This window comes from Perkinsus marinus (assembly GCF_000006405.1).
Source record: "Perkinsus marinus ATCC 50983 genomic scaffold scf_1104296966738, whole genome shotgun sequence".
In the NCBI taxonomy this organism is placed as follows: Eukaryota; Perkinsozoa; order Perkinsida; family Perkinsidae; genus Perkinsus; species Perkinsus marinus.
Window position 1 is genome coordinate 135,452 of NW_003203798.1, and position 11,792 is coordinate 147,243.

General features: G+C 44.6%; 7 protein-coding genes across 7 annotated transcripts in view; all 7 read right to left on the reverse strand.

The window, feature by feature from the left end:
- Positions 1-83: 83 nt before the first annotated feature.
- Positions 84-1,562, reverse strand: Pmar_PMAR008202 (hexose transporter, putative; the record flags this gene model as incomplete). Its single annotated transcript, XM_002768972.1, has 1 exon — positions 84-1,562. The coding sequence occupies one exon, from the start codon at positions 1,560-1,562 to the stop codon at positions 84-86; it is 1,479 nt and encodes a 492-aa protein (XP_002769018.1).
- Positions 1,563-1,784: 222 nt separating this feature from the next.
- Positions 1,785-3,146, reverse strand: Pmar_PMAR008203 (Arabinose-proton symporter, putative; the record flags this gene model as incomplete). Its single annotated transcript, XM_002768973.1, has 1 exon — positions 1,785-3,146. One exon carries the CDS (start codon positions 3,144-3,146, stop codon positions 1,785-1,787), a length of 1,362 nt encoding a protein of 453 aa, XP_002769019.1.
- A 203-nt stretch (positions 3,147-3,349) lies between these two features.
- Pmar_PMAR008204 (Sugar transport protein, putative) lies at positions 3,350-4,833 on the reverse strand (the record flags this gene model as incomplete). The annotated part of the gene is made up of 4 exons (XM_002768974.1): positions 3,350-4,234; positions 4,304-4,413; positions 4,585-4,652; positions 4,737-4,833. The coding sequence occupies 4 exons, from the start codon at positions 4,831-4,833 to the stop codon at positions 3,403-3,405; spliced, it is 1,107 nt and encodes a 368-aa protein (XP_002769020.1). The 3' UTR covers positions 3,350-3,402.
- Positions 4,834-5,449: 616 nt separating this feature from the next.
- Pmar_PMAR008205 (D-xylose-proton symporter, putative) lies at positions 5,450-6,997 on the reverse strand (the record flags this gene model as incomplete). Its single annotated transcript, XM_002768975.1, has 1 exon — positions 5,450-6,997. The coding sequence occupies one exon, from the start codon at positions 6,995-6,997 to the stop codon at positions 5,450-5,452; it is 1,548 nt and encodes a 515-aa protein (XP_002769021.1).
- A 461-nt stretch (positions 6,998-7,458) lies between these two features.
- On the reverse strand, positions 7,459-8,116 carry Pmar_PMAR008206 (hypothetical protein; the record flags this gene model as incomplete). Its single annotated transcript, XM_002768976.1, has 3 exons — positions 7,459-7,606; positions 7,946-8,028; positions 8,078-8,116. 3 exons carry the CDS (start codon positions 8,114-8,116, stop codon positions 7,459-7,461), a joined length of 270 nt encoding a protein of 89 aa, XP_002769022.1.
- Positions 8,117-8,250: 134 nt separating this feature from the next.
- On the reverse strand, positions 8,251-11,067 carry Pmar_PMAR008207 (f-box/leucine rich repeat protein, putative). Its single transcript, XM_002768977.1, has 8 exons — positions 10,974-11,067; positions 10,807-10,911; positions 10,639-10,732; positions 10,528-10,597; positions 10,339-10,462; positions 10,133-10,281; positions 9,954-10,085; positions 8,251-9,883 (listed from the first exon to the last, which is right to left on the reverse strand). Exons 1-8 carry the CDS (start codon positions 11,038-11,040, stop codon positions 8,303-8,305), a joined length of 2,322 nt encoding a protein of 773 aa, XP_002769023.1. The 5' UTR covers positions 11,041-11,067; the 3' UTR covers positions 8,251-8,302.
- A 648-nt stretch (positions 11,068-11,715) lies between these two features.
- Positions 11,716-11,792, reverse strand: part of Pmar_PMAR008208 (hypothetical protein) — a gene marked incomplete at both ends in the record, with an annotated part of 2,898 nt that continues 2,821 nt past the window's right edge. The window contains one exon of the mRNA XM_002768978.1: positions 11,716-11,792. This exon is cut by the window's right edge and continues 4 nt beyond it. Within this exon, the coding sequence (XP_002769024.1) occupies positions 11,716-11,792 (77 nt within the window).

The window sequence follows — 11,792 nt, forward strand, 5'->3', positions numbered from 1 at the left end:
ATATATATACTAGAGCTGGTATTATGGCAGCAGGTGGTTGAACAACATATGGCAACTACAATGAATGAGACGGTGTCAGGAGATCATGAGAAGATATTCTGGATCTCTTCCAGAGTCTTACCCTTAGTCTCTGGTACCATGTACCATTCGAAAGCTGTCATACAAGCTGCTACACAAGCAAAGAAGTAGAACACTGCTTGGAGAGATGTCGCATTAATGACCGTATCAAGGAAGAGTATAAAGAGGAAAGCACAGAACCAATTGGATGTGGTGGCGAGACTGGATGCCAAACCACGAGCTTCATCGGGGAACAACTCAGCAGCGACCATCCATCGAATAGGACCCACACCCCATGCATAAGTAATCTGATAGCAATACGATCCCAACAGAATTAACCAGGCAAGATCTTCTTGACCATTAACATTATCCTCATAGAAAAATGTTGCTATCATAATCTGGCTTATACACATCCCAATACTGCTACTTATCAAGAGAGGCCTCCTTCCCATACGATCCATTAAGAAGCAAGCCACAACATTCGCAATAACAGTGGAAAGCTGTACTGTCAAGGCAAGGACGTCTGCATTCTCCAATCCAGCTTCAAGAAAGAACGTCGTTTGGTAGAATGCAAGAGCGTTGAGTCCTGTGAATTGTGTGAGACCATTGAGAGCTACGGCAATTACTGCTTGCCTTTTGCAAGACCACAGTACCGACAATCTGGCCTTGATACCATCTTTCTCACCACGAGATGCTACGATCGACTCGAGCGCATCCAATTCAGCTATCAGACTCTTGTCATCCTCGTTTGAACCCCGAAGTCGCAAAAGAATAGCACGTGCTTCGTCGGTACGACCTCGAGTTGCGAGCCATCTTGGAGATTCCACCGCAAAGAACATTAGACAGAAGAGCAAGCTTGGAGGAATAATGCAGATGAATGCTACTAGTCGCCAGTCACAAAAGGTTGAAGATGTTGCCAAAGGATCAAGTGAACCAGCACTGGTCCTAGCTCCCAAGCAGATAGCATATACTAGAGTGATACCACCAGCCATCATTAGTTGTGTACAGGCACCAAGAAAGCCACGAAGCTTGTTTGGAGAGACCTCACTGATGTAGACTGATGATACGAATGAGCAGATACCCATTGAGAAGCCAGCTACTAATCGGGCCGCGACAAGCAGATAAGGACTATGTCCGAGGGCAATGGCCAGATATGATCCAATACTGAGAGGGGACGATATGAGTAAGGCAAGTCGGCGACCAGTAGCTTCTGCTACTGGACCACCAGAGAGTGTACCGATGAGAGCACCAAGAGTAAGAGCAGCACTGAAGACGCTAGAGACGGTTGTTGATGTGAATACGTGAAGATCGGATGACGAACCAATATCTATATGGGCACCACTTGGTGCCAGGACCGAGTTTCGCATCGTATCTATGGTGGAGCCAGTGAAGCCTAAACCTAACCCGACAGTTAGAGGGCCTAACATGGATGCACACGCACAGAACACAGCGAAAGGATCTCCTGATAGAGGAGGCAGTAGAACAGTAGTAGCAGTAGAGAACATGGAAAAGGATATATATCTGGTCGCAGGAGGAAGATCAACAAGAAGAAGAAGAACAACCCTTTACTAGAGCCGTGAACCCGCCCCGGAGAATATCCTCCTTGCCCTTTAACTCAACATGCTTTAGAACACTATAAACTACTGGACATGTCCAACCGTCTAATGACGACGAGAAAAGAAAATATAACAATGATGCTTGTGATCGGTAAGCATGATGACTTCATTTCAAATAGCACTGATATCGGTGCTCATAGGATAGAACACACGTTTAATCTCTTCAAAGCTCTTACCTTTAGTTTCCGGAACTGTAAACCAGACAAACACAGTGATGACTGCACTTACCCCAGAGAAAAACCAGAAAACAGCTTGTCGAGAAGTAGCCTCAATAGCATAATCCACCACAAGGATGACTATGAATAGAGTTAACCAACTGGCCATAGTCGCCAGACCCACTGCTAAACTCCTAGAACGATTGGGGAATATCTCTGCTACAAGGAGCCATCGGATAGGCCCAACACCCAATGCATACCCCAAGTTATATCCATATGCACCAACAACCGATAACCACGCTAAAGACTCTTCCCCAATATAGAAGGATACTCCAATGAGTGAGAGACTGATGCACATACATATACTACTCACCAGGAGGAGGGGACGACGACCTGAACGTTCCACAAGGAGGCATGCTGGAACTATGGCCAATGCAGAAGCTAGTTGTACGGTTACTGCCATGAGATCTGGACAACTCAAGTGGGCATCTTGAAAAATCGTCACCAAATAGAAAGCAATGACATCCAGACCGCTCAACTGTGTAAGGGCTTGAATAACAATAGCGACAATTAACTGCTTTCGACAAGTGAAGAGTTCTCTCAATCGGACTGCAATACGGGTAGTATCATGATCGGTATTGGTGAGTTCGGACATCTCTGATGCTATACGATAATCACCAGCTGATTGGCAACCTCTCAGTTTGCAAAGGACATTCTGAGCCTCAATAATGTGCTTTCTAGAGGCTAGCCATATTGGTGATTCCATTGCAAAATACATAACAACAGCCAGAAGAGCACATGGGACAACACATACATAAGACGTAAGTCTCCAATCACAGAAAGTATCATCACTCGCTAAGGGATCAGAACTACCACCATCTGTTCTGAATATAAGACCAGCAGCATATACTGCAGAGATTCCTAGAACTGAAGCCATCTCATTGCATGCTCCTAGGATCCCCCTCAATCTAGTCGGAGCTACCTCACTAATATAAACTGATGCCACTGATGGACCAATACCTACCGGTAGACCTGCCATAAATCTAGCTGTGATAAGAAGATAAACATCGCTGCTAAGTCCAATAATGAGATATGCAACAACACCCAAAGGAGAGTTCAACATGAGCGCCAATCTTCGGCCTATCTGATCTGCCAGAGGCCCTGCAATGAGAGCTCCAAGAAGGGCTCCAGCTGTTAAAGCAGCACTGAATGCACTAATGAGGATCTCTTGGTCTTTAAAGACGTAGAGACCAGCAGCAGCATCATCAGTGCCAATATCAACTGGTAGACCAGTAGGGGTCATAACTGTATTCCTCATAGTATCGATAGTTGGACTCGTGAATCCAAGTCCAATACCAGCGATAAATGGTGCTAATAAGGCACCGGTAACACACGTTATGGCAACGTAATCATCACAGATACCTCCATGACTGTGGTGCATGACGCCAATAATAGAGGAGGCATATGATAATAACCCTGAGGGAATAGCCCATACATGTTCAACTCGAGCCAAATGATGGTAAAGATAGACTAACGAGTTAGAGTAATGATAGTGCGCATGATAGTGAGCATTTCTATTGATACGGTTCTAGAGATGATTGATCCTCATGGAAGTATGCCTGGATTTCTTCGAACGTCTTGCCCTTGGTTTCAGGCAACACGAACCATAAAAAGATAAGCAGTGCCCAGATCGAAACTGCAAAGGCCCAGAAAGTAAAGTATAGTGATGTAGCCTCCACAAGAGGATCCAAGGCGAGTATGAAGATGAATGCACTTATCCAATTAGCACTAGCAGCCAAACTTGCCGCAACCCCACGGGCTCTGCAGGGGAACAACTCAGCTACCAGTATCCATCTAATTGGACCAACACCCCAAGCAAAGGATATCTGATAAGCATACACTCCCAGAATGACCAACCAACCGAGGGGGGAAGATGATGAAGTAGCAGTAGCATTATCACGTTCAAGGTAGAAGAAGCATGCAGTAAGGAACTGAGCTATGCCCATAACCAGACAGCTACTCAGGAGTAATACTCTCCGACCAAGAGTCTCAACGAGATAACTAGCCGGTAGGGTAGTGAGCATGGTAACCAGCTGTACTATGAGGGACATGAAGTCAGCATTCGACAGGCCTGCCTTCATAAAGATTGATGTTAGGTAGAAGGCAAGAGCATTGAGACCCGACATCTGGGTGAGGAAGTGTATCATAACTGCTATCAAAGCCTGCTTTTTGCATTTCATTATGACTGTAAACTTCTCAACAATGCCATCAGGTTCAATCTGCTCTTCTGCCACCCGCTCCAAAGCTAGTATCTCCTCAGTCCTCGACGAAGATGGTAAGCCACGTAGTCTGCAGAGCGTCATCTTAGCCTCATCTAGTCTACCTTTAGTGGCGAGCCATCGAGGACTAGCAGGTGCTAGATACATGGTAAGAAACAGCAATATAGAGGGTATCATGCATAAGTAAGCAACATACCTCCATTGACAGAACGTTGAGGATATGACTCGAGGGTCGTCGGAGCCAGCATCGGTGCGGAAAGCCAAGCCCATCCCATAGACGTATAGCAAGCCTCCCGCTAAGAGTAGCTGAAAGAATGCTCCTAGCATTCCACGATAACGAGTTGGCGAGACCTCTCCAATATAAACTGGTGCAACAAATGATGCTAGACCTAAAGAGAGGCCAGCCACGAAGCGAGAAGATATCAATACGGCAGGTATCGATGACAAGGCTATGACAAGATAAGATAGAGAGCTCACAGGTGATGCTATCACTAGTGCTAACCTTCTACCTGTTAGGTCCCCCAACGGTCCACCCAGGAGAGATCCTATGAAAGCACCGAATACAAGGGCGGCGCTGAATAGACTTGATGTAGTTGAAGAAGAAAAAACGAATAAGTCAGAATTCAGACCGATTTCAATAATCCCTCCACCGCTCGTATCCTCTACTGTGTTACGCATGGTATCAATGGTCGGACCAGTAAACCCTATCCCTATACCCATCGACATGGGAGCAAGGAGGCACGCCGACACACTCAGAATGGCGCAAACATCCGATCCATGGGATGGAGACACAACAGTCATTCAACTGCAGTTGAGAGGGCGATAGCGTAGACGTGAACGCAACACACGTCGATGATGATTAGAAATATCCCCGAGTGAATCCATGCAGCAAGAGTCATGAATGATCCGACTCTAATAATGATAATTGAAGGACTGAGACCTGTACACCTACCCCAGTATAGATTAAACTTAGTACCTTCCACCAAGTACACCCTACTTCGAAGAGGAGAGGTATGAAGGAGACCACCACTCCAGCAGCATTATCATATCTGACCCAAGGGCACAATAGGTCTCATTGACAGCGAGATTGATTCCCATGTATATTGGAATTACTCCACCTTGGACATATGGCATAGCGGCCCCAGATAGAGGAATCTAAGATAGTACTCCCACAGGTAAGTTGTACTAAATCAACAAGAGCATTCGGATAATACGAAACCAATACGATAAGACACGTAGATACTTAGAATGGTGGTAGTAGTGATGACGATGACTAAACGGTAGATAAAGGACAGGTAAAGGACAAGTAAAGGACAGGTAAGGGACAGGTTAACTATAGATATTATTCATTATTAGAACGATGAAATATCTTTTGTATTTCCTCCAAGCTCTTTCCCTTTGTTTCTGGTATCAAGAACCATACGAATGTCGCAAGAGCCACTCCAACAGCCGCGAAGAACCAGAAAACAGTCTGTAAGGACGTGCCATCTACCGCGGGGGTTAGCAGCTCAATTACGATGAAAGCAGACAACCAGTTGGCTGTCGTTGCCATGCTAGATGCCATACCGCGAATCTCATCGGGAAAGAGCTCAGCAGAGAGCATCCATCGTATCGGGCCCACGCCCGTAGCCACTGCTACTTGGACAATATAGCAGGCTAATACAGGCAACCATGCTAGGTCCCCAGCTGTGCCGTCACGGTCCAAATAGAAGAATAACCCCAAGAGGAACTGGCCTACAGCCATACCAAGACTGCTCCATAAGATAAGCGGTCTCCGGCCGAGACGATCCACCAAAAAGCAAGCTGCGAGATTGGACACTGCTGTTACGAGCTGTACCGTGAGAGCCATCACATTAGCGTTGTCAAGTCCGGCGAGTTGAAAGAAACTAGTCTGATAGAACGCGAGGGCATTAAGACCAATGAACTGAGTGAACGAGTGTATATCGCATGCAATGATACACTGACGCGTATTCTCGCATAGCAGTAGTCTAAGTCTATCCTTGAACAACATACCCTTCTCCCCACTACCATTAGCTGCCGCAAGTTCATTGAGAACTCCGACCTCAGCATCCAATTGGCAATCTGTGATCGGTAAACCCCGGATTAGTACCAGAGACCTCTTCGCTTCGTCGAGTCTACCGCGTGTGGCCAACCATCGTGGTGTCTCAGGCGACAGAAACATAGTGAAAAAGAGTAAGCCGCTAGGTATCATACAGTAGTAAGACAATGTTCTCCAGTCACAGAATGTACCAGATGTTGCTGCAGGATGAGATGAACCAGCACTAGTTAAAGTGCAAAGTGCAATACCATAAACGAACAAAGCACCAAAGGAATAGCACAGTTGATTAGCTGCACCCAGAACACCACGAAGATGCGTCGGGGCAATTTCACTAATATAAACACCTGTAACGAAGGAGCCAATACCCATACCAAAGCCAGCAATAAAACGAAAGACCACGAGGAGAGCCGCATTATTGGCTAATGCTATGACTAAGTAGGACAATGCACTAATAGGGGATGATACCATTAGTGCATAGCGACGACCAAATGGCTCTGCTATTGGCCCACCAGCTAATGCCCCTACCAACGCACCAAGGGTAAAAACAGCACTGAAGAAACTGGAGATAGCAGAAGAGTGGAATACATAAAGATTGGAATTAGACCCTATTGGAATACGTTGACCAGTCTTGGGCGATATTACACTATTACTCATAGTATCTATTGTTGGACTAGTGAATCCAAGACCAACCCCTGCTATTACAGGAGCCAATAGGCAGGCAAAACAAGCTAGGACAGCACATAAATCTCTACCGAGAAGGTATTCAACTGCAATGATGAAGGGACGCTGTTTCTTAGGGCTTATAGGTTCTGAGGTGGCGGGTTCAGTCATTTAGAATATAATATATTTGCAACTTGAATATATGGGATGAAGGCTAGAGCTCTCTTGGGGGCCCTCTTCAGCAGCTGTAGGCGTCGCCTTAATTTATTGATTGTTGGGTGATGAATAGTTGTGGTTTCTGAACCCCATTAGGATAGCTTCTTTGCACACACAATGGACATCGGAAAGTGAATAGGTTATTGGAAAGGAAATAGTCCAATGTAACAACGGTAGAACGCATGTTTACAGATTCATGGACGCCAATAGCACACAATGAATGTCCCATTGAGAGTGTATATGGGCATGTCACTCCAAAGCAAACATTGCCAATGATGAGTACTCAACGTAGCAAGTGATTGAAACGAGGTAAACTAGCCCTATATCAGGATGAGGTCAGCTCCCCTTGCCACAAAGACTCGACAATTGTAGAAGGCAACGTCGCCCACTGCTTCAACAACAAGCTGCCTCAGCCATTATCCACGCGTGCGAGCAGCAGTAGCAGCAGTAGCAGCAGCAGCAGCAGCAGCAGTAGCAGCAGCAGCAGCAGCAGCAGCAGTAGCATTCATGGTTCTAGCAGCTTCCACAGGCCGCCTAGAACAGTAGTTAAACCTCGTCTTGCCCCTAGTATCCAACAACAACAACAACTCAATAAGGGAGTCGTAGCTTCATAGATGTCCCTAAATAAGTGAGAACAAGAAGAAGAAGACCACCGTAAACATGTTGTCATGAGTGATACACTTGATAGACACAGCTAGGAAGTAGAGGCATCACTGGTCCTCTAGTCCACAAGCAACCTCACCTCCACAGTGAGACTAATGAGAGCATCATATCAAGCTGAATAGTTGTTCTATTATCCTCTCCCTAGTCACCCATCTGATGAAACACGTCTCACCATTCCCTCCCAACCTCACGTATAACTGAGTATAACACGACTTATAGTGACTATATTGATGATCTTACCAATAAGAATCCGGAGTAGACCATACTGTAGGCCTTGTAAATATACCACCTAGGATACCCTTAAGGACCCCGACAATATCCGACTAGGGAATTCATTAAGATATAGTAGTGAATAGTAAGTAGTAGTAATACCAGGAGCTCAATTATCAACTCTTGTAGCTTAGCACCCATCACTGGTGTTGTAGTTAATGGGCTGTCTCCAAGTGCTGACATACTTGCTAACATGAAAGACCTATGAGTATAGCAACGATGACAGGTTGATTGAGTAGTAGTAGTAGATTGACTGAGTAAACCAAAGGCTTCTTATGATAAGGAGTTTGATAAGAAACGTTGAATATTATTATACTACACGTCCCCTCATAATAGAGTTGGTGCCACCGTCGCCGCCGTCCCAAAGTGTACTCGTCTACTACGATTAGACCCTCCTCCTCCACCTGCTGCTGCTGCTGATCCCCTCGATGATGATGATGTTGGTGGACCAGTAGTAGTAGTATGGGAGGAGTGGAAGCTGCTAGACTTGGAGTTATCGACTTTAACGATAAGTTGCTGATTAGAATCCGTAATGTGTAAAGTCTTTAATGCTCTACATCGTCGTTTAAGGACTTCTGCTGACTCCTCAGAAACACCATCACAGCATCCTAATAACTCCAACTGCTGTACATAGGTAAGTATACGTGATAGCATATAGACCCCTTCATCTGTGAGACCACTGAGCCCATCAGTTATAATCAATCTCCGAACTCTTTGTAAAGCTTGAGCATGTTCATCGAATAACAAAGGGAATGCTGGCTTCTTGTATGTATTAGCATCATTCCTCTGATGATAACACCTGCTGGACGGTGGTGCTGCTGTCTCGGCCTCACTCGAACTTGAAGAGACGAAATAGACCTTTTTAGGTAGTAGCCTTTGGCCGGAGAACCTCACTACTGTAGCATCACTATCAGATAGACCAACACAATTACTCTCACTCCTTACTGTTCCATGAGCACTCGTTGGAGTTCTAATAGAGTTATAATAATAACCAGGAAGGCCACCACCCGAGAACCTTTGTTGCTGTTTTTGTTGTTGGTCATGATGATGATGATCATCATGAATAGAGATACCACTACGTAGGACTTGGTCTAGTAAAGGTAGTCTACCATCACTAGGCATATACCCACATAACCATTTGTGTAGGGCACAATCATTTAGCCCTGGACATGGTCCACGGATCTCTATTGAATCCAGAGTACAACGATCCGCTAGGATAGTCTCAAATGCTATTTGACTTAGGCTTGGGACAGTTATTGAAATATTCCTTAATAAGGGTAAGTTAGGTAGACCAAGACTTGCAAGTATTATATCTGTTGCTGCCTTCTCAGATAGCTTAGACAAGTCTAGAGTAAGTGAAGTAAGAAGACTACAGCCCTCAGAAGTTAAGGTCTGCATGCCTTCAACAAGACCAGCAGCATCTTCTTCTTCTTTAGAAGTAAGGAGAATATCTAATACTTTGAGCATGGGTAGATGATCTCGAATGACCTCTAGAGTCTCTTGTGTACCACATGCCTCCAACCCTGCCAATTGAAGTTTCTCTATTCCAGGATTGGCTATAAGGACTTGGCATACTTCCTTACTGGTAACCACGTTTTGGGGTTTACCAAAACATAAGCAATTGGATATATTCAACTCCTTGAGGTTATTCAAATAGTGCAACTTTAGTATACAATCCTTATCAATATGCAAACACCATTCGAGACTAAGAGCCTCTAATCCTGCAGGTAGCCTCAATAAGCCTTTCTCTGTCACTTTGGAGTTACCCAAATCCAAACGTTTCAAATTTGGACAGTATTGAGATAAAGCTATCACAGATTCATCTCCCAACTGAGCACACCATTTAGAGCTAAATGATACCAAGTCTGGACTCTTCGATGCCAATGCTGCAATACCAATATCCGTAACCTGATCAGTAACAACAACATCAGTAGTAGTAGTAAGTAATAATGATGGTGAGGAAGTGATGATTGAGTACCTTAGAGCAGGCACCAATCATTATGTGTTGTAGAGGTAGAAGGGATAGATCAGGATCTGTCAAGGCTTGGTCAGTTACTGCAGTACCAGAACAATCTAAGTATGTGAGCCCACGACCAAGGCAACGAGTAATCTAATTATAATAATGAGTTTATAATCAAGTACGCTGCTAACTCCTACCAACTTATCAAAGCATGGTGATTTGGCACCTGTCTGACTAACATCCAATTTCACTAGAGTCTTCTTAGCAACATCAGTAACCCTTTGTAGAGCAAAGGCTGATAATTGTCCACAGCCCCCTACAGACAACTGTTGAAGTCTAGCCAAACCTAATGTATTGGAAAGCATCATCATGAACAACAACAGCATAATTCCAATAGTAGTACCGAGTTGTGGCTGCCCTCCTTCCGCAACAAATGCCGAATCACTAATCCTTACACAACCTTCTAAGATAAGGGTCTGTAAATAACGGCATGATACTAGTATAGCTGATACTAGACGATTGTTAACCTGTGGAGCAGCAGCAGCAGCAGCAAAGAGTGATAGAATTAGTATAAAGCTGATAATGGAGTCACCTGTCTGCAATAGGATAAATTGAGTATCCTCAAGTTGGGACATTCACGTGGGATATAGGCTAATAGAGACCTGATAATAATAATGATACCTACTAATACATAAGGTATTACTTTCTAAGATTGTATGCTCCAGTTAAATTGAGTGAGAATAGATCCTGACCCATACACTGTATAAGGACATTATCACTAACATAGTTATAGTGAACTAAAAGAGGATCAAATATTAAAGGTCTTCTTCCACCATTAACAATTCATTAGCGCTCTTTGTTACTGGAATACCTAATATTTCTAATGTCTCCCGTAGTAGTGATGTAGGTAAACGGCGTAGTTCCTCATAGGCTGCACCCGTCCTTCTACCTCCAGCACCAGGAAGCATGATCCTCTCTAAGATTATCATAATACACTCAGCAACAACAACAACAGAAGTAGGAGTAATGTAGTCTTACCTGCCAACTCCGATGCAGTGGGCATTACTTTAGGCATTGATATCTCACTTGTAGAAGATGAAGTCATTGGAACATAAAACACGTGATGATGAAGATGAAGAAGAAGAAAACAAACTAAGTCTGAACATGAGCAGGGTCCATGAACATGAGCAGGGTCTATGAACATGAGCAGGGTCCATGAACATGAGCAGGGTCCATGAACATGAGCAGGGTCCATGAACATGAGCAGGGTCCATGAACATGAGCAGGGTCCATGAACATGAGCAGGGTCTATGAACATGAGCAGGGTCCATGAACATGAGCAGGGTCCATGAACATGAGCAGGGTCCATGAACATGAGCAGGGTCCATGAACATGAGCAGGGTCCATGAACATGAGCAGGGTCTATGAACATGAGCAGGGTCCATGAACATGAGCAGGGTCCATGAACATGAGCAGGGTCCATGAACATGAGCAAGGGACAGCCACAGGATATGCTCATCTTCCTCCTCTACTCATTATCCCAGTCTGTTGTTATTATTCATGATCATACCCTGATATACCCTCCCTGCTATATCGACTTCTCTACTACTACTATGGGACTGCTTAACTTCATGTGCTGGCTTCCTCCACATGATGATACTATCCCCTTGGCAATGGCATGAATACCATGTATGACAGTCCCACCATGCTAGACATGATTAGACGTCGTCGTCGTCGACCCATTAAAAATGACTTAGTAACGGACTACTCCTACTACGATTCAGGAAAGATATATTGATCGTATATGACAATGAGGAACGACGAAAATGATGATGATGCTGAGGATGATGATAGAAT